At 36.7% G+C, this 19,304-nt stretch overlaps 1 protein-coding gene across 1 annotated transcript; it reads left to right on the top strand.

The window, feature by feature from the left end:
• Positions 1–9,486: 9,486 nt before the first annotated feature.
• Positions 9,487–10,781, top strand: LOC147524885 (uncharacterized). The gene is made up of 2 exons (XM_086576927.1): positions 9,487–10,210; positions 10,303–10,781. Exons 1-2 carry the CDS (start codon positions 9,487–9,489, stop codon positions 10,779–10,781), a joined length of 1,203 nt encoding a protein of 400 aa, XP_086433053.1.
• The last annotated feature ends 8,523 nt before the right edge of the window (positions 10,782–19,304 follow it).

Raw genomic sequence — 19,304 nt, forward strand, 5'->3', positions numbered from 1 at the left:
TAGTAAGTCTCGGGAATTTGACTTTAAAAGACCCACGTTTAAAACAAATTTTCTAAACTCTGTTGTCTAAAATTTGTTTGGGGTGGGGTGTCCATCTTTCCATCCGTGATTGCTAAACTTTCCATGCCGTTTAATCGTATTTTTATTCGGGTTGACATTCTCTATGAATTTAGATTTCATTCGATTGTATAACTTACATCATGCACGCACTTCGAGGCATTTTCCATCTTTTTATATGTCACCCACGGTTAGAATAGAGTGTTTTATGGATCATTGGATTGGAAATTCTCTCCTGATCATTTCCATATCTCATTCGCAAAAATCGGACTCGACAGACTACCATACATCAGAATTATGAGACTCGTGCCCAGCGCGAGAATGAGCGTTCATTGGGAAGAGATGAAAGCATTTATGGAGGTACAACGCAAGTTCCAAGTAGAAATGCTAGAATGCTTGCCACCCCAGGGGGGTTCTTCCTCTGAGGAGGCGTCTGTGAGGCATGAGCATCGTCGAAGAAGGACTACTGACTCTGGCCCTTCTTCGTCTCAGGGTCCATCTTCATCGCGTGGCAGTTGTTTAGAAAATTTTGTTGTTTTAATGTTATTTTTATTGTTTTTATTAGTTTGGATGTTAAGTTGTTGATTTTCGTAGTTAAATTTGAATTCGGTAGTTAATTGTATTGTGAATTTCGATTTTAATTTAATGTGGTTCTTTTCAACGTATGCGATAATGTTAACATTAATCCCACATTCCTGAATTGTTTGGGGGTGGTATTATTTCTTTTAGAATTGTTTTTTATATAATCCACAAATTTAGAAGTAATTTTTGCGATGAGTGTTGGGAATGTTGCCGATATTGGCATGGCTATGATTAGATATTGTGGTAGGATGAAATTTCAATGAGTTAGGAAGTTGCTATTCTAAATTCAATCTAAACGATATTAGGTTTGCTTTGGAATAAGGAATATGGGTTGTTTCCGTTTTCGATTTTGGAAATATTTTATTTTCGGCAATTGCCTTAAAGCTTTTTGGCAACTTGTCGATTCGTTTTAGAAACTAAAACCCTATATAAACTTCCTTCATTCTCCACACAAAACCCACACATCTCACTTTCATCTCTCACCTTAAACCTCCAATTTTTCCTTTTATTTTTCACTTCACCCTACTCAGAACACACGAAGCGCGACCCGCGCCCTCCCAAGACAAATTGTGAGCGCGCCTAGCGCTAACACGCTTGTTACTCTATTTGCACCTGAGCGCGACCCGCACCCATACAAGGCATAGTCGGAGCGCACCTGCGCCCTGACCTTCGTAGCCACGAAAAATTCTAAATTTTTGTGGGTTGTTCCAGGATCGTTTGCAGCTCTTCTAGAGAGTATTTATTGTGATGACATCCCCTCGTATCATACAAGAACAATCTTTTGAAGACTTGTTCCAAAGTGACACCTATGGTGCATGGTTTCGTGAAGTAATCATACAAGCAGGATGTAAATCTTTAATGGTAAATTCTGATGAACTTTACTCTCCTGCACTTACCTCGTAATTTTATGACCATTGTAAATTCTTTTATCGGATGGATGGAGAACACGTGTTCTCCATCAACATTGATGACGAAACAATGGAAATAACCAAGTTCTTGTTGGCTTTTGTTGTTGAGCTTCCTATGCCTGTTGAGATTCAAGACCCATGGAGCTACATAGTTGATAATTTCTCTGCCTACAACTATGAGCTTTTGCATGAGACTTATGGGGTCGGCATTTTCTGTGTAAAGGACCAAGGGACATATAACGTAGCCCTTGGTAGCTTGTCCCTTAATGTGGGCACGGTCATATTCTTTATCATGGTAAACATATTAGGGGAGTGGCGTTTTTCTTCTGCGAATGACGCCACTTGCGACGTTTTCCTTGCTCTAGCTGAGGGACGCCTGCTATATGACCTTCCCAAGACATTAATGTCTAGTTTAGCACTAGCCCAGAGTATGAGGCATAAGTACTTTCTTATGCCTATTTTAGTTTGCCGTATTATGCTATGTTTCTTCCCTATTTTTTGTGCCCGTTTCACGGATTGGGTTGGGGTCGACATTGTGAGACCCACCAATTGTATTATTCGATCTTTCTGTGCTATGACTTGGCCGGGATGGCAGGTGCAACCTCATTGGGTTGCCCCCTAGACCCCATTTGACCAAGTAACGCTAAATAGGTTAGAGATTGTAGATGATAAATGGCGTGAAGCCTTGCAAATCACCATGGCGTGGCAAGATGTGAAGGAACCTCATTTCTTTATAGATGAGGATGATGCTTAAACGCGGGAGATAAGGTAAGTTTTTAGGGTTTAGTTCGTGTCTACTTACGTCCCAAGCATTTTACTTCTTGTAACCCCATAACGGGTGGAACTCATATAGAGTTGCATCTGTTTTTCTTTATCTATATTCGTATGTTTTAACTTTGTTTTGTAGATGCTACAAAATTTCACGCGTTTCCATGATATTTTTCTACCCTTTTTATTTCAATACTTTGAGGACAAAGCATGTTTTTTGTTTGGGGGTGGCATAGAAACACGTGTAATTAAGGCATCTGTTAGGATATAGATATGTACAATATGCACTTGTTTTCTAGTAAAAATTCAAAAATATAAATAAAAAGTTTATGCTATACACTTAGAAATATTGGTATTATTTTCTTTCTCTATGCTCTTAATAATCTAGAAGTCTCACGTAGTTTTTGCATTAGAATAGTTTTTAGAAACTTAGGTTAATATGTAGATAATAATCTTTGCATCTTTCTATAAATATATTGCATGAGTATCTATGATTGTTTGGCAGAAGTTTCTGAAATCTAGGCTAGACTACTTATTCTACAAATCCTGTGAGAATATAGCCTAAAGCCTTATATGAGTGAAAAAATTGAGAAATGACACAAGGGAGAAGTAAAATCCGGATAGAGAAATCACACGTCCACTTGCTTGATCACTATACCATATCCTAAGCGAGAATTTAGGCCATCTTTGGATCGATATAGCCAGAAATTCAAACCTATGAATTATTTTCCACTAGTCCCCCCTCTGAGCCTTTCTTTAGCTTTTCATAAACCGCAAATCCTTTACCCTTTTACAAAAACAAAACAAAATAAAAAATCAACCTACCCATTATAGAATGAGTCTGAGAATAGGATGAGTAACGAAAAGAGAAAGGAAAAACCTGTGTAAACAAAAATTAGTTAGTTGTTTCAGCAAAGAAAAAGAAAAGAAGTTTCCATTCAAAGAAAGGAAAAGAAAAATAGAAATAGAAACAAAATAAAAACTCCAAAAATAGAATAAAAGGAGTAAAAAAGCCAAAATAAAAAGGCTAAGGATGGAAACAAAGTGTAGAAGCAAAAGAACAAGGGTTTCTTTAGTTACGTAATATGAAGACCCTATTAACTCAGACTTGTCTTTTTTGAATATCCATTTCCTTCCTTCTTAAACCATCTCCTAATCCCCGCAACACCTAATAAAGACCTCTAGCTCATTTAGGAATAGATTAGTGTGATAGTAAGTGGCAGATGTGTTTGATCGACTTCGGCTTCCTTGTGTGTCATTGAGATTGTAAGGTAAAGTGTGCCCACTGCACACTAGAGTAGCGAAACTTGAGCGGAAAAATCAGAGTGTTTTTGTCTTGACATTTATGTGAGGACCTACTTAAGGACGTTATTCCAAAGTTTCAGAAATGAACCTGTTAGTGCATTCCATAGTATTACTCATTGTATATATGCTTATTTGTAGATAATTGATTATTATTCATAAATTAGCCTAGGTTTCGACTTGATAATTGAGACATAAATAAGGAAACAATAGTTCTATTTCTTAGTCGTTGTAGTATAGATAGAGTTTGTGAGTACCTTCACTGGAAAACTCTCATGAGGCTATAACTCGTCCACTAGGGAATTCCTAGTGGTTTAAGGCCTTGTTGCATATGGTCAATGCAATCACACTCGGCGAAACGAGAGTAGTTAGAACTCCATTTTTGGTCACTTATTCTAATTTCTCATTTTTGCTTGAGGACAATCAAAATGCTATTTGGGGGTGGTTTGATAAGAGCCCAAAACTATAGTTTTAACTCCTTAACAATAATACTTTTAGACCAATTATGCGAGTAATAAATAAGAGTTAATGCTGATTATGTGTTTTTATGTATTTCAGGCATTGGAGTCAATTACGTGCAGAAATGTGTCACTTTTGCGAGATAAAGGAGCAATGGTTGGTTGCTAATAAGTTCTATGATTAAAGCCCAAGACACAAGGAGAAAAAACCTTTTTAAAGCCCGGTAAAAGCTGAAAAGTCAACGCGGGTAGAAACAGTGCACAAAAGTTAGTAGAACTTCCGAAGATTGTATCTTTGGACTCAGACCTCTGAATTGGGCCTACCTTATGTCAAAACGACCGTCTTGGAAAGAGATTTCCAATGGTCCAAACCTTAACCCAATCAGAGGAGCAAAAGTGGACGAAAAGTCTGTTGAAGTCAAATCCAGCTAAAAAGGCCTCTGTGGACTGAATAAATTGGGTTTTGGGCTTGATTTTCCGCCCAAAACATGGCTCCAGGCCCATATACGAAATTGGGGATCTCTTTCTCTTTTTGAAAGGAGGAAAGAGGCAAACTCAATTAGTTAGACCGAGATTAGAAAATAAATTAGCTTAGACTCTATTAATTTGCTTTATTACCTTGTTTTGAATTCAGTTTTGAATCAGTATTGTTATTATTCATTAGATCAATAAAGTTAGTTAGTTATTCATAAATCTAGTTTCATTTCATTAAATCATGTTAGCTTCAATTCATAGATTTAGTTAATTATCATTACTAGTTTCAATTCAATCTTACATGATTAGATTTCCATTTTAAATCAAATAAGTAAATTTATAATCTTTTTTTATCATGTCTTGTTATGATTTATATATTAATGACAACATAATGATTCAAGGCTAAAACCTCCATTAGAGGGGTTTGAAGAAGCCTTGATGAAGCTTGATTTTTGTTAGCGTAGAATAGTTCATGATATTCCATTCCATTCTAGAAAGTAATTAGTACACCATGAGAATGAGTTTGATTGCTTCACATGATAGTTGTTAGTTGGTAGAGATTACCATGAACAATTAGGGATTAGGAAGACCAAATTGCTATGCGAAAACATTTCAATTCGGATTATGACAATTCTTCGTTAGTAAATTAAGTCGAGTTAAGGTGGAATCAAATCCCCCTAATTCCTCCTCATATCATCAAATTAGTAATTCCGTAGTTTGAATTATCATATCTTGTTTAGTACAATTTCTACTCTCATTGATTTTGATAAACTGATAATCGTAGTTAACTTAGAATTCTAAAGAACTAGGAGTGGAACGAATCTTCTATTCCCACTATATTGCAATAGCATCGAGAGTAGAAAACTTTGATAATATAAGCATGAAAATAGTTTTAGTTTTACTTGCATTTGAGTCTCATTACTTATTCGTAGGTAAAACTATCATTTTATCTTTTATCAGCGGTCGTAGCGATTAAAAGAGGGGATCTTGTAGCGATTATGTCTTGGCTAGGGTTGGAAAATTTTAGGGAAGATGAGGTCGGTCGGGCGGTTGTGAGGCTTATAAAGGTTTGATGGCATATGCCTCACACGTGCCTTATAAGTTAAAATGAAATTTTGGCCCAAGCCCAAATGAAATTAGGTAATTCCGATCATGTCCTTAGTGCCTTGCCAACTTCAAAACCGATCCGCGCTTCGTTACTTGTCCGATCTTGACCCGTGAGGTACCAAAAGGATCAACATCGAAAATGCCACGCAACAATATGGGGTACACTTACATCCAACGGTGGATGAAAAACAGATGAGGGGAAAATATGAAAAAGAACTGAAGGGAAATATATACAAACAAAAGAAGGAAAAATTTAATTAATTTTTTTGGATTTTTGAATAAGAAATGAAATTTTAAAAAGGCGGGTTGTTTTAAGTCAGATTCCCAAGACTTTTGAAATGTTTAAAAACTTGAGTCAATCCCAACCAGATGGTTGGATTAATCTTTTCAACTGTGCTCGGTGCGCAGGTGGCTGGCACATGAAAACCTTGAAAACTGAATTTTCACTATGAGGTTGAAGACCGGGGCAAGTTGGTGTTTGACAGTTTGAGCACTATCCTTCTCTCATAGCTCATCTGTTACGTGCATATGAACTCTTATCCAAACCAGAAATGATTTTCGGTATATATGACTATATCTTCACCTGCAGTTCTCTAGGAAGTGTTTGCACACGATCATTGAAACTTATCCATTTAGTCTTGCTAGGTGGGGGGGTTTTTGTCCGTAACAGAAGACATTTTAGACAGTTTTTTTAAAGAGAGCGAGAGGTTGGGAATGAGAATAATTTTTAGAAGAAAGGAATTTTTTGTCGACATTAGAAACTGATTTACCTTCTCGTTTACCTCCTTGTTCTTTCCCAGCCCTGTTATTGATAGCTTTTAACTTATCTCCTGCATTTTTGCAACCTGTGGAGTGTGGAGACACCAAGTATTGTACCCAATGGAACCATTATATCATCAACCCACTTATCAGATAATTGCGTCTCATCCACATGAGAAACATGAGCTGATCCAGTCGAATCATCCTGAGTTTAATGATTGAATGAGAAGCTCTTCATTTCCAGAACTGTCATCCTCTACCTCACCCGACGATGTAGAAGATGCTGATCCCCAGTCGCCTTCATCATCCTCAACAATCTTATCAGATTCTGTGCTCCTACCTTTAGTGGCTATATCATGCACCAACTCCTGATTTGGATTATTAGAAGAACATACCACGAGACTTCTCACGCTGAATTTAGTGGGTGGTGGTGATCCTTGATTTGAGTTAGGTCCAGTGGTAACCTTGTCCATAATTCCAGAAAAAGTATCAGGAACATAGAGCCTATTGAGATCTTGGCCCTGCCCGCTAGACCTTTAATTTCAACCATATTCTCACTATGGGCTTGGGTATGTAGGCTTCCTTCAGCACCTCTATGTTCATATGACTTCAAATTAGAATTTTGAACTTGTTGTTGACTTGCTACATGAGGAATGATTGTATATATAGTCACGTATGATTCTACTAGTTTGACTTGCTCTACCATTTGTACCCACCTCAGCATAGGAATGGGTTCGAGATGCCCCATGAGTCAACTCAGTATTCAACTCATCATCTTCTCCTCCTAGTTCCCAAAGTGAAGATCATCAATCAACGGCAAGATATTGCAAATGTTGAGCAAATCACAATCGTCCACCAAAATCTTCACACGTGAGACTTCTCTGTATTCCCCAACCTCTTCTTTGACCTTGTAAAACCTCCCAAAGCTGGAACACAATTTTCTGAACACTTCCAATGACCATAGGTGTAGAGGAACTCCAAGAAACTCTATCCATCTTTTACGTTTGTGAAGCCATGAGAGATCAATTGTTTCAACTGTTAGACTCCACCTTCTGAGATTAAGCTTGGCATGATGATACTTATTGCGCAGAGCTTTAAGCAATCTCTCAACTTCATCTTTTGTAGATGTTGAAGTATGTAAAGTATTCCATGTTTCTATAAGTGTGGATACGTATTTAGTAGTTGCTGTTTTGAGTAGCTTGACACCGAAGTAAATCAAGTATAAATATATGAACTAAGGTGTAGAGAAAGAACTCTCTCTAACCCTATTATTCTAGCCTCCACTCTTCTCCATTCTTCTTCTTACTGGTTTCCATATTACAACAATGTCACAACTCTCCTAGCATCACTACTAACATGGTATCAGAGCATCAGGTTTAAATCTAAGGGGCCATTTGTTTTTGCCTCTTATAAGACATTGATGTCTTATAACCTCTTATAAGATGTGGCCCAGTGATTTTTGACATTTTTTTGGTTTGTTTTTTGCCTCTTATGAGAGACATTCTACTAGAAATGTCTTATAAGAGGCATGATTTCTGTAAGTACCAAAATTGGATCTACTACAATTTTGTAAGTCTTGTAAGTTTGAAAAAGACACAAATGCCCCAAACACACTACCCTTTGCCCTCGTTCTCTTCTGCCTTCTCTAAAAACTCACTTCTTCCCAACCTAAGCCGCCACACCCATTGCCTCCATTTCTACTCCACGGTCTTGTTTTCTTCCACCGCTCCACCGTCATCACTCTTCTTGTTTGTTGCCACCAATCACGAGCTCATTTTCTTATTCTTTGCCGCCAAGTAAGTATCTCTAGATCACCACTTGTTTTCTTTTTTAGATCATGTATATGCTTTTAATGATTCATTTTCTAAACTTACCTATCTGGGTTTTGGTTCTTTTTGGAAATGGTAATTTGGGTACTGTTTATTTGATGTGTATTGAAGATAAATAATTGTTTATAGAGGAACAAAGTTGATTAGCTAAGAGACAATGGTTTGTACTTGTTCTAGGTACATTGTTGTGGAGTGTTTTGAATTAACATCATCTTATTTGGAGCTTAAATGTTGTCCTTGTATGTCACCGTATTTTATAGAAATTGGTTAGTTAAGTGTAGTTCCTACTGACACACCCACTTCCACTGAATGAGGATAGTCCAACTTAAGTTCGATGACTTGTCTTGTGGATGCATTATTGTTCATCTAATATAGAATATAGAGAAGTGACAATGTTGTGCTTCAAGAATTTATTACCAAATGCAAGTTCTCTCCCGTTATAGAAACTAATATGCTTGAAAAATATGGGCTGTGAACATCTCTTCATTCTAACTATTGTCATGGGAACACTTAAAACATCTGATAGCAGAGTCCTACACAAGATCCCCTTGGAATAAATTACTTCGTTTCAGGAAAAAAAAAGAAAACTACTACTAGGATATGTAATAATCTATTACAATGAAATACTTACTATCTGTGGGTTACACCATCATCTTGCCATTCACTTGTTACATAAAACCTTATTCTAGAATGAAGTCAGTGATATGGTGATGCCCCAAATAGGGGATCAATGCTGGCCAACTGAAGGTGCAGAATCCTATAAACCGACTCAGTTGTAATTGTTGATATTCAAATAACACCACCTGTTCCCTGAGAACCATAATAGCGTATGAACTGAACTTAGAATACCACATATCCATGAGAACATCTGTTATGTCTATTCTCTCAACTATTTGCTCTGATGAACATGCAACTCCAATTTTTAGTATGGAAATCAAGCATTCATGCATTTGATCACGAATTGTAAGAGTGTGCTCTTCAATACAGTCAATAGTGTAATTAGGAATTTTTGAAAGTAAACGCATATCTATGATATCCAATACACGTTTAGTTAGAGCCAATGGTTATCCTTGGCTCTTCAATACAGTCGATAGTGTCATTAGGAATTTCTGAAAGTAAACACATATCTATGAATTTCATTGTTGGTTTTGTTGTGGAAAAGCATAGTGTTAAGGAAATGACTTGTATAGTTTTATGTTATTGATACATTGAAATGGTTATACTTTTTATATGTAGGTCTATATGGATTCTTTTAAGTTATCATTGTTGGTGAGTCCTATAACATTAGTGATATTGCTCAAACGTGCAAGAAGAAATACCCTCCCAAGGAGAGTCCGTCAAAAGATGTGCATTTCCAAACGTAGTGGAGAAGATTTAGTTAGGGAGACTTTGAATGGTCCATCAAAACAAATTTTCCAATCTTTTAGGATGGAAAAAGAATCTTTTCAAGCATTGTGTAGTCATTTTCGAGAGAGAGGGTACTTGGCCAACAGTAAACACCTACTTTTGGAAGAGAAGATGATGATGTTCTTGTTAACACTTAGTCATAACACTCGTATGACACATGTAAGTTTGTTATTCCAACATTCTGGAGAAACAATTCACAAGTACTTTCATGAAGTGTTGAATGCTATGATTCTGGTTTCCAAAGAGATGATTGTACCACCATCTTGGGATGCCCCAGTTGGAGAACTTAGAAGTTATAAGGAACTTAGAGAAGGAGCATTCAAAGGGGCTGTTGGAGCATTAGATGGTACTCTCATTCATGCAGTTATTCCTCCTAGTAAACAGACCCCTTACAGAGGAAAAGGTGGAAAAGATTGTTGGCAAAATGTGTTGGCAATTTGTGACTTTGACATGAAATTCATATATGTTGTGGCTGGATGGGAGAGGATTGCCCATGATGCTAGGGTGTTATCTACTTCAGTGCGAAATCCAGCTTTCAGGTTTCCATTACCTCCTCGAGGTAAATGTGTAGTCTTTGTTTTATTATAATGTTATCTACAAAATTATTACTGGTATATGCGTACTAAATTGTCATCTATTTCTATTGTATAGATAAGTATTATCTATGTGACGCGGCTTACACGCATACCAGGGGCTTTATGGCTCCATATCGTGGTGTACGATATTGGCTTGCTGACTACAGACGTCCTGGGAGTCATGCTAGGACTAAGGAGGAGAAGTTTAACCATAGCCATTCAAAACTAAGGAATGTGATTAAGAGGAGCTTTGGAGTTTTGAAAGCTAGGTTCCCTATTTTGAGCAAGATGCCAGGGTATAAGTTTCCAATTCAGAGGACCATAGTCATTGCTTGTATGGCTTTTCATAACTTCCTTCGTAGAGTTGCCCTCAACGATGTGTTATTCCAAGCATATGGTAATGAGGAACTTCTTGTGAATAATCATATTCCAGTAGACCCAGAAACAAATGATGGTGTTGAGCAAGTTTTCAGGCCACAAGATCAAGCTTATATGGTTAATTTACGATCTCAAGTTGCAGATATCCTTATGGCTAGGCCTAATAATCTTGAGTGATGTTCTTGTTAGTCGTGTTTTATGATGTTTAACTTCTTGTAAACTCTTGTTTGATTTGCTATATTTATGACTTGTAAACTTTATTTTTCTGACATATTGTTGATATGAGAATGTTTAGACTTTTTTTACTTGGCGTTTGAATTTTTTGCCATATTTATGTTTAGAATGTTTAAACTTTATTGTTGATATTTATAAGCAGGTAAGATGGCATCAAAAGGAGATAAAGATGTTCTTTGTATCTGTGGTGGGGGTACATGTAAAACTAAGGTTTCGAAGACCCTGGGAGAGCATTCATTACATGTCCAAATGGTGCTAAAGGGTGTGGACTTTGGCAATGGGTGGATAAGGTGAAAATATGTCCTTGTAATGAGGGAATTTGTAAGATAAGAACCTCGCATATCCCAAGAAACCCTAATAGGAAATTCTATCGTTGCCCACAATCGACTAATGAAGGATTTGCAGGATGTAGATTCTTCCAATGGTTTGGGGAGACGAGTGGCACAAGCTCTATGTCTGTTGTAACGAGTGGCACAAGCTCTATGTCTGCTGCGCACATTTGTTGAGATGAAATAAGCTATAACAAATTATGTTTGTGCAGCTTTCTTGAAGAAGATGGATGAACTTGGGATCAATGATGTAGAGAAGAAAAATAATAAGGAATGAGTTTTATTAGGATATCAAAACTGTTTTTTATGTTGTATTTTTATTTCTATTTGGATTTAAACGTAATGTATAAGAGGATTTCTATTTTGAAACGTTGCTTGTATGTGAATTGGTGTTATGAAACTAGGCGCGAAAGAAGATCATTTTGTTGAATAATGACTGGAAGTACAAGTTATGTAATGGTATGTAAAACAGGGTTATATTTGTCAAATAACCATCTATAAGATGTTGTGTGTTTGTTTTTTCTTTTTTTTATAAGTGCTTATAAGAGGAGCTTACAATGAAAAAAAAACAAGTTTATAAGACCCACTTATAAGACCCTCTTATAACTTAAACTAAAAAAAACAAATAGGCCCTATGTTTAGTGGTATGCTAGGAGAGATATTTCCCAAAATCAGTAAACAAGAAAAAAAAATTCTTTTTCAGTTTTTAGTATTCAAGTTTCAATCTTTCTCACAAGAAGAAACGAGTATCAAGTTTCAGTTTTTATTACAGATCCGCTGGTGCATGTTTGCTGATCTAGTTTTCTTTTCCTTTGGATTGGATGAACTTTTCCTTTTTATGCTCTTTAGGGGTACTGTTCACAGTTACTATTCACATACTATTCATCGTACTGCTATGACACCATTTATAGCACTGTTCCCAAAAGTACTGTTTATCGTACTGTTCACAGCACTATTCATCAGTACTGTTCGTTATGGATGTTTTAGGAAAATAGGCTGCTATTATGATGTTAAACCTTCGTTATTTTCATGAGCTACATATGAACCTGTTTGTTTATTGAAATTGTTTGGTTTCTTGATTGAAAGTATTGGTTCGCTTCCGCAGTTGGTGTATGGTGAAAATATGGAGATATGAGCTCGTTGAGTAATTTTGAGTATTGTTGGTATGTCAAATTTAAGGAATATAAAGTTTGATGTCAGTCTTGTTATGAATGTTTGAGTTTTTACCTTCCGCGCAATTGGTATTAATGACCAAAGTATTTGTTTTATGTTTCAAGTTGTTTGTTTGAAGTATTATAGGGGCACACGATCTCTATCTCGCGAGGAATTATTCTTTCTATCTTCCTCTGTTTCTGATACTATTCCAGGAGTTTGCAGTCATAACAAAGAGCGCGACCTGCCGTCTTAATTGCCTTACTAAAGGCACGACCTGCCCTCCAACCTCTACAGTGAGTATTCCCGTTTTTTTTACAAAGTTTGAAGTTGTTCCAAGAACTTATGAGTTCGGTACTACACCTGTATCTTATCAAGATGAATAAGGATGGAGGCACAAAATGCATGAGGGTATTTGATACATGTTCTGTTAAGTTTTTTTTTTTTTTTTTTGGAGTATGAAGTATTGTTCTTTGAAGTGGGCATTGGTTGATCTTTGGTCGTATAACTTTGTCTTTGCTTTGTTCTTTGAAGTGGGTATTGGTTGGTTGTATAATTTCAAGTTTTAAGTTTAGTATTGGTGGGATGGTCAGTTTATTTATTGGGTTGGTATTTGGTCTCCTCTGTTTCAAGTTCAAGTCGGAATAGACAAGCCTTTGTATGTTCCAACTCATACATGTATATTCCAACTTGAGGGGGAGAATATGGATATATGAGGACATTGAGTAGTATATGAGGCAAAGAGAATATGGAGATATGAGGAAGAGTACTCATGTCTCCATATTCCAGTATGCCTTGGTGAACTCACTTCATGAGGGCGTGCACCCCTCATACAAGGCATATCCAAGGGCATGCGCCTCCTTGGCATCTCAACAGTATGACATCCCCACTATTCAGCACTCATGTTTTTAGGTAGCAGTCATGCCTAAAGTGCACTCTTCAGTATCCAGGTAGCAGTCAAGCCTAAATTACACTCTTCAGTATCCAGGTAGCAGTCACGCCTAAACTACACTCATGTTTCCAGGTAGCAGTCAAGCCTAAACTGCAGTCTTCAGTATTCAAGTAGCTAGCAGTCATGCCTAAACTGCGCTCTTTAGTATCCAGGTAGCAGTCAAGCCTAAACTGCACTCTTCAGTATCTAGCTAGCAGTCAAGCCTAAACTGAACTCATAAATATTCAGGTAGCAGTCAAGTTTTAACTGCACCAGTATTCAGTATTCAGGAGTACCTAGAATAGTATTTTGTTGACTTCAACAGTGATATTGATAGTAGCAGCCAAGAAGTGCACATCAAAGCAATGTTATTGTTTTCAATTTATATTATGAGAGCCATAGTAGCGAATGGAGTGAGTAGTAGCCAAGCAGCACACCACTAAACCGGTGTTATGGTTTCAGTTTGTGACTGTGGTACACCTTCAGTATTCAAGTTTGGCCATTGCCTACACCGACAGTTTCACTTTCCAGAACGCGACAATTGTTCAAGTTCTTCAACTAAAGACATTTCTATGCGAAAGGGGGAGCAGTATTCTTATCTTTTATTTTTGCAATCCAAGCTGTAATTTGCATAGTTTGCGTAATTACAGCTTGAGGGGGAGTGTTGAAGTATGTAAAGTATCCCACATTTCTATAAGTGTGGATACGTATTTAGTAGTTGTTGTTTTGAGTAGCTTGACACCCAAGTAAGTCAAGTATAAATATATTAACTAAGGTGTAGAGAAAGAACTCTCTCTAACCTTATTATTGTAGCCTCCACTCTTCTTCTTATTGGTTTTCCTAATACAAGAATGTCACAACTCTCCTAGCATCACCACTAATAGTAGACAATTCCATCATTGTTTTACGATTGTTAACAAATGTTAGCTGAGGTAGTTTAGTAAAATTAAATATATCCTTTAATAAACCAAGGATTTCATACCAGTTAACATCTTTTTTTATTGGACTCCACCATGAGTGCACAATTCCTCAATCTCTCGGCTCTATCTGCATATCCATGTCTCACCACAACTCTAAACGCACCTCCTGCCTTCTGAACTAACACATATGTTGTCGTATGTGATTGGGGGAAGATTTGCAGAAAAGTACTGCTTCTTTGAAAATTAACAGACCTATCTTGTTCTCTCCTGTTGGACAGCAGACCGTCACACTCCTTTGTTGAACCTTTTCGAAATAAAGAGAAGGGAGATGAATAATCCAAATCTATTATTTTTTTTATCTCTATCAAGATAACAGTATCATCAAATCTCTTCTTTCCTACAATACCCACTCTGATCTCCTTGTTATCAAAAGAAGCAAGCTTTTCCGCAATCCAAGCCCCAAAGACTGTTAAAAGTTCCACCTTGGTAGTGAAATCCCTTGCTCTCTTCTCCACACTAATCATCTTTTCATTGCTTTTCTTGAATTCAAAGGTTTTCCACAATGGTGACATGTTTTGAAATTCCGGAGTCGGAAGGGTTCAATATAAGGGTTGTCTTCAAAGCCTCTTGCACTGTTGCAGTATGAACGTAATGATGTCCTTCTTGGTCTAATACCATAGGATGAAAATTTATTATCGCCTTGTATATATAGCTGCTAGTTATTTTACAGAAGATCAGATAAATTTAAGTAAGAAGCTGGTTGATTATTGAACCTGTTGTTATAGTTATACTTGTAGCATGAATTCCATCTATAAGTGCATGCCCAGAATGAAACAGGTAATTATCAACACAAACATCGTTTAATTCAATATTCATATTTCTCACACCTCCACCAGGTTTTAAAAAAATAAAAACACAATAATATCAATAATGAATTAATAACAATATTAATTTGACAATAATAATATAATAAATTAATAAACAGATAAAATAAATTATAATTGTAAAACATTACTTACCAATGACATCTAGTGTGATTGGCAAATAATTACTAGTGAATCTACTAAATTATAACTCAATATGTTGCCTTAGTAGAGAGAGCAAATGGTTTGCATCTACGTCACACCATAACAACATTTTTGTGACGCCTACTTGGCATTAGAAATTTGGCGTCACTTGTTTTTGTGGCGATGTTTTGGCATCACAAATATTTGTGATGGTCGTTCGGTGTCACAAAATAGATTTTAGATTTTTTTTTAAATATTATTATTATTTGCTAATTTATACATACACTTTGTAGTAGTCTTGTACCCTGTAGTGGCCAAGAGACCACCCATTTAAAAAACAAATTGATCCATAAAATGCACAAATACACTATCAACTCAATTCATAAATATCATTTTCATTCTATCACTCTCAAAGTTCTCAAGTCACTTGCAAGCACTAAGTACTTACATTTCCCAAGCAAAAAATACAATACAAAAAGTACGTTACATTACATTGTGCTTATAACTAGCCATAAAGAAAGTCTTGTTAGAAAGTGTCGAAATTGTTGTAGTATGGACCACCTCCATCCTTCCAGGCAACAAACAAATATCACATACGTTCCTATTTCATTTAACAGCAAAGTTTAAATAGACTTCAAACCTTAAATTGAAACTTAATAGTTAGATGAAAGCTGGTAGGCATGCACTCTACTAATAAAGACTAATCATCTCGCCCAAACCAAAAATAAAATAACAATTAGGAAATCCTTAGGTCATGCATCCATATGTTAGGTTTTTAGACCAAGAAATTAAAACATATATGTTTATAGGTAATAGGTACCAAGAGTTCAAGGGTGAAACAAATGTAGCAGCAACAAACTATTATATTACAAGAAGCCTCGTAACATAGAAAAGAACCGAATTTTCAGATGAACTTTTTGGTGTCATGCAATCATTCTTAAAACTTAAAATGAGATGAACATTGTGGTGCTCTTGCATATTGATATATTGATATATATATATATATATATATATATATATATATATATATATATATATATATATATATATATATATATATATATATTGGGCCAGGATAGGCCCAAGACCATAGGATGTAAAGGGCCAGTAAACCTAAAGAAGATGGGGGCCAAGATGGATAGAGAGGAGAGAGAAAAGGGGAAGAGGAGGACACAAGAGAAGAGGAGGAGAAAGAGAGACCTAGAGTGGAGGAGAAAAGAGAGATCTAGAGTGGAGGAGAAGGATAGATCTAAAGTGAGGAGACAACTAGAGGAGACGACGTCTAGAGAGAAGAGAGAGAGGAGGAGAAGGAGAGATCCAGAGTGAGGAGACGACCTCAAGAGAGGAGAAAGAGAGGAGGAGGAGAGGGAGAGATCCAGAGTAAGGAGATGATGTCTAGAGAGGAGAGAGAGAGGAGGAGAAGGAGAAATCTAGAGAAACGAGAGTGAGGAGACGACGTCCAGAAAGGAGAGAGAGAGAGGAGGAGGAGGAGGAGAGATCCAGAGTGAGGAGACGACCAGAGGAGACGATGTCCAGAGAGGAGAGAGAGAGAGAGGAGGAGGAGGAGAGATCAAGAGAGAGGAAACAACCAGAGGAGGCAACATCCAGAGAGGAGAGAGAGAGGAGGAGGAGAGATCCAGAGTAAGGAGACGATCAGAGGAGATGATGTCCAGAGTGGAGAGAGAGAGAGAGAGAGAGAGAGAGAGAGAGAGAGAGAGAGAGAGAGAGAGAGAGAGAGAGAGAGAGAGAGAGAGAGAGAGAGAGAGGAAGATAAGGAGAGATCTAGAGTGAGGAGACAACCAGAGGAGATGATGTCTAGAAAGGAGAGACAGAGGAGGAGAATGACAGATCTAGAGTGAGGAGATGACGTCCAAAGAGGAGAGAGAGAGGAGGATAAGGAGAGATCTAGAGTGAGGAGACGATGTCCAGAGAGGGAAGAAAGAGGAAGAGAAGGAAAGATCTAGATAGAGGAGAGGGAGGAGACAACCAGATGAGATGCGTCCAAAGAGGAGGAGAAAGAGAGATCCAGAGTGAGGAGACGACATCCAGAGAGGAGGAGAAGGAGAGATCTAGAGTGAGGAGACGTCTAGAGAGGAGAGATAGAGGAGGAGACTAGATAGGAGAGATAGTGGAGGTGATAAAGGAAAAATTTACGTAAACTAACTATGCGTGCGTAAACACATATAATCAATTACATAAACAAGTGATTAGATCAATATTCCTACTCTCAATTCATTATGCAATATATAAAGAGTATGGATTCGTTCCACTCTTAAACTATCAAGACATAAATAGAATTCAACTAATCAAACAAAAGGAACAATGATGAGAGTAATTATAATAATATGAAAACAGTAATTTTAAGAAGCTAAAACAGTGTTTATAATGATGAGAAGAATAATTAGAGAGGGGAAATTCTACCATGCAATTCGATTGGCTATTAGTTAGTCATCGAATCGAATATTGATCCCTAGTGAATACCAAGTCCTCTCGAATCAAGGTTCCACTAGCATGAGAGTTTAGCTCCACCACAAATCTCTTTGATGGTGGCTCTAAACTCTAGTTCATCATTATGAGGTTTATCTCTAAACACTCATAATATTAAACTTGAACTTTTATTCTAAATAACAACTATTCTAACAAGCAATCATCCTCATATGGCTTCTTTAACCTCCTCTAATGGAGGTTTTAGCCTTGCTTTAATGGATGAGCAATATCAAAACAATAAGATGAAGATATTAAATTAAAGAAACAAGAATTGAATATTAAACTAAGGGTTTTTATTGAAGGATTTAATGGAGGTTACAAACTAAATTATTCTAACCTAAACTAAACTACAAAAGGAGAGAGAAAGAGAGAGAGAACCCTAAACTATATTAAACTAAGGTGGGAGTAGTTAATCTTTGTTTTAGCCTTAACCCTCTTTATATAGGAGAGGGTTAGGTTACAATTTCATGCATGGGCTTTTAGGTTAGGTTATGGACCCATAAATCAAGTCCATAACCCAATTGGTTAAATCCAAAACTTCCAATTCTGGTCGTGTTACTGTAGCACGCATTTTCACCAATTTATAATACTTTGATCAAGTCAAGGCTTAGACCATTGGAAAGAGCTTTCTGAGTCGGTCATTTTGATATAAAATGGGCCTAATTCCGAGGCCTGAGTCCAAAAATATGGCCTTTTGAAGTTCTATTGACTTTTCTTCAGCTCTCTAATCCAGTTTGACTTTCACATAACAGTGTTAACTTGGGATTTTTTAATCCTTTTAGTGCCTAATTAGTAACGAATTGATATTTATTCAACTCCGAAACATGAAATACTCAAAAGCATGTAATTAGTGATAAACCTATATTATTAATAACATAATTGGCTAAATAGAAATACTATTAAAGGATTTAAACTACAGTTTTGGGCTCTTATCAAACCACCCCCAAACATCATTTTGTTTGTCCTCAAACAAATATGTGAAATTAAAATAAGTGACCAAAAATATATTTTTAACTAGTCTCGTTTCGCTGAGTGCGACTGCATTGACCATATGCAATGAGGCCTTAAACCACTAGGAATTTCCTAGTGGACGAGTTATAGCCTCGTGAGAGTTTTCTAGAGAAGGTTCTCATAAACTTCATTTATACTACAACGACTAAGAAATAAAAGTAATTGTCCCCTAATTTATGTCATATATCTATACATCTACCTAGTATTTAAACAAAGATCATCAATCTAACTCTTAAATTAATACATGCATAATAATCAAATCATCTTAAGATAAACAACTATACAATGAACTATGATATGAAATGCAATGGCAGGTCCATTTCTAAAACTTTTGGGTAGTGTGCCTAAGTAAGTTCTCACAAGGAATGTGTCAAAAGACACATAACACTCTGATTTTTCCACTCAAGTTTGCTAACTCCAGTGTGCAGTGGGCACACATTTCCTCAAAATCTCAATGACAATCTAAGAAAGCCAAGGTCGATCAAACACATCTACCACTTACTATCACACCAACCTATTCCTAATTGAGCTAGAGGTATTTATTAGGTGATACGGGGCGTAGGAGTTGGCTAAAGAAGGAAGGAAATGGATATTCAAAAAGACAAGTCTGAGAAAATAAGGTCTTCATA

Source organism: Coptis chinensis, chromosome 1 (assembly GCF_015680905.1).
Source record: "Coptis chinensis isolate HL-2020 chromosome 1, ASM1568090v1, whole genome shotgun sequence".
Lineage (NCBI taxonomy): Eukaryota > Viridiplantae > Streptophyta > Magnoliopsida > Ranunculales > Ranunculaceae > Coptis > Coptis chinensis.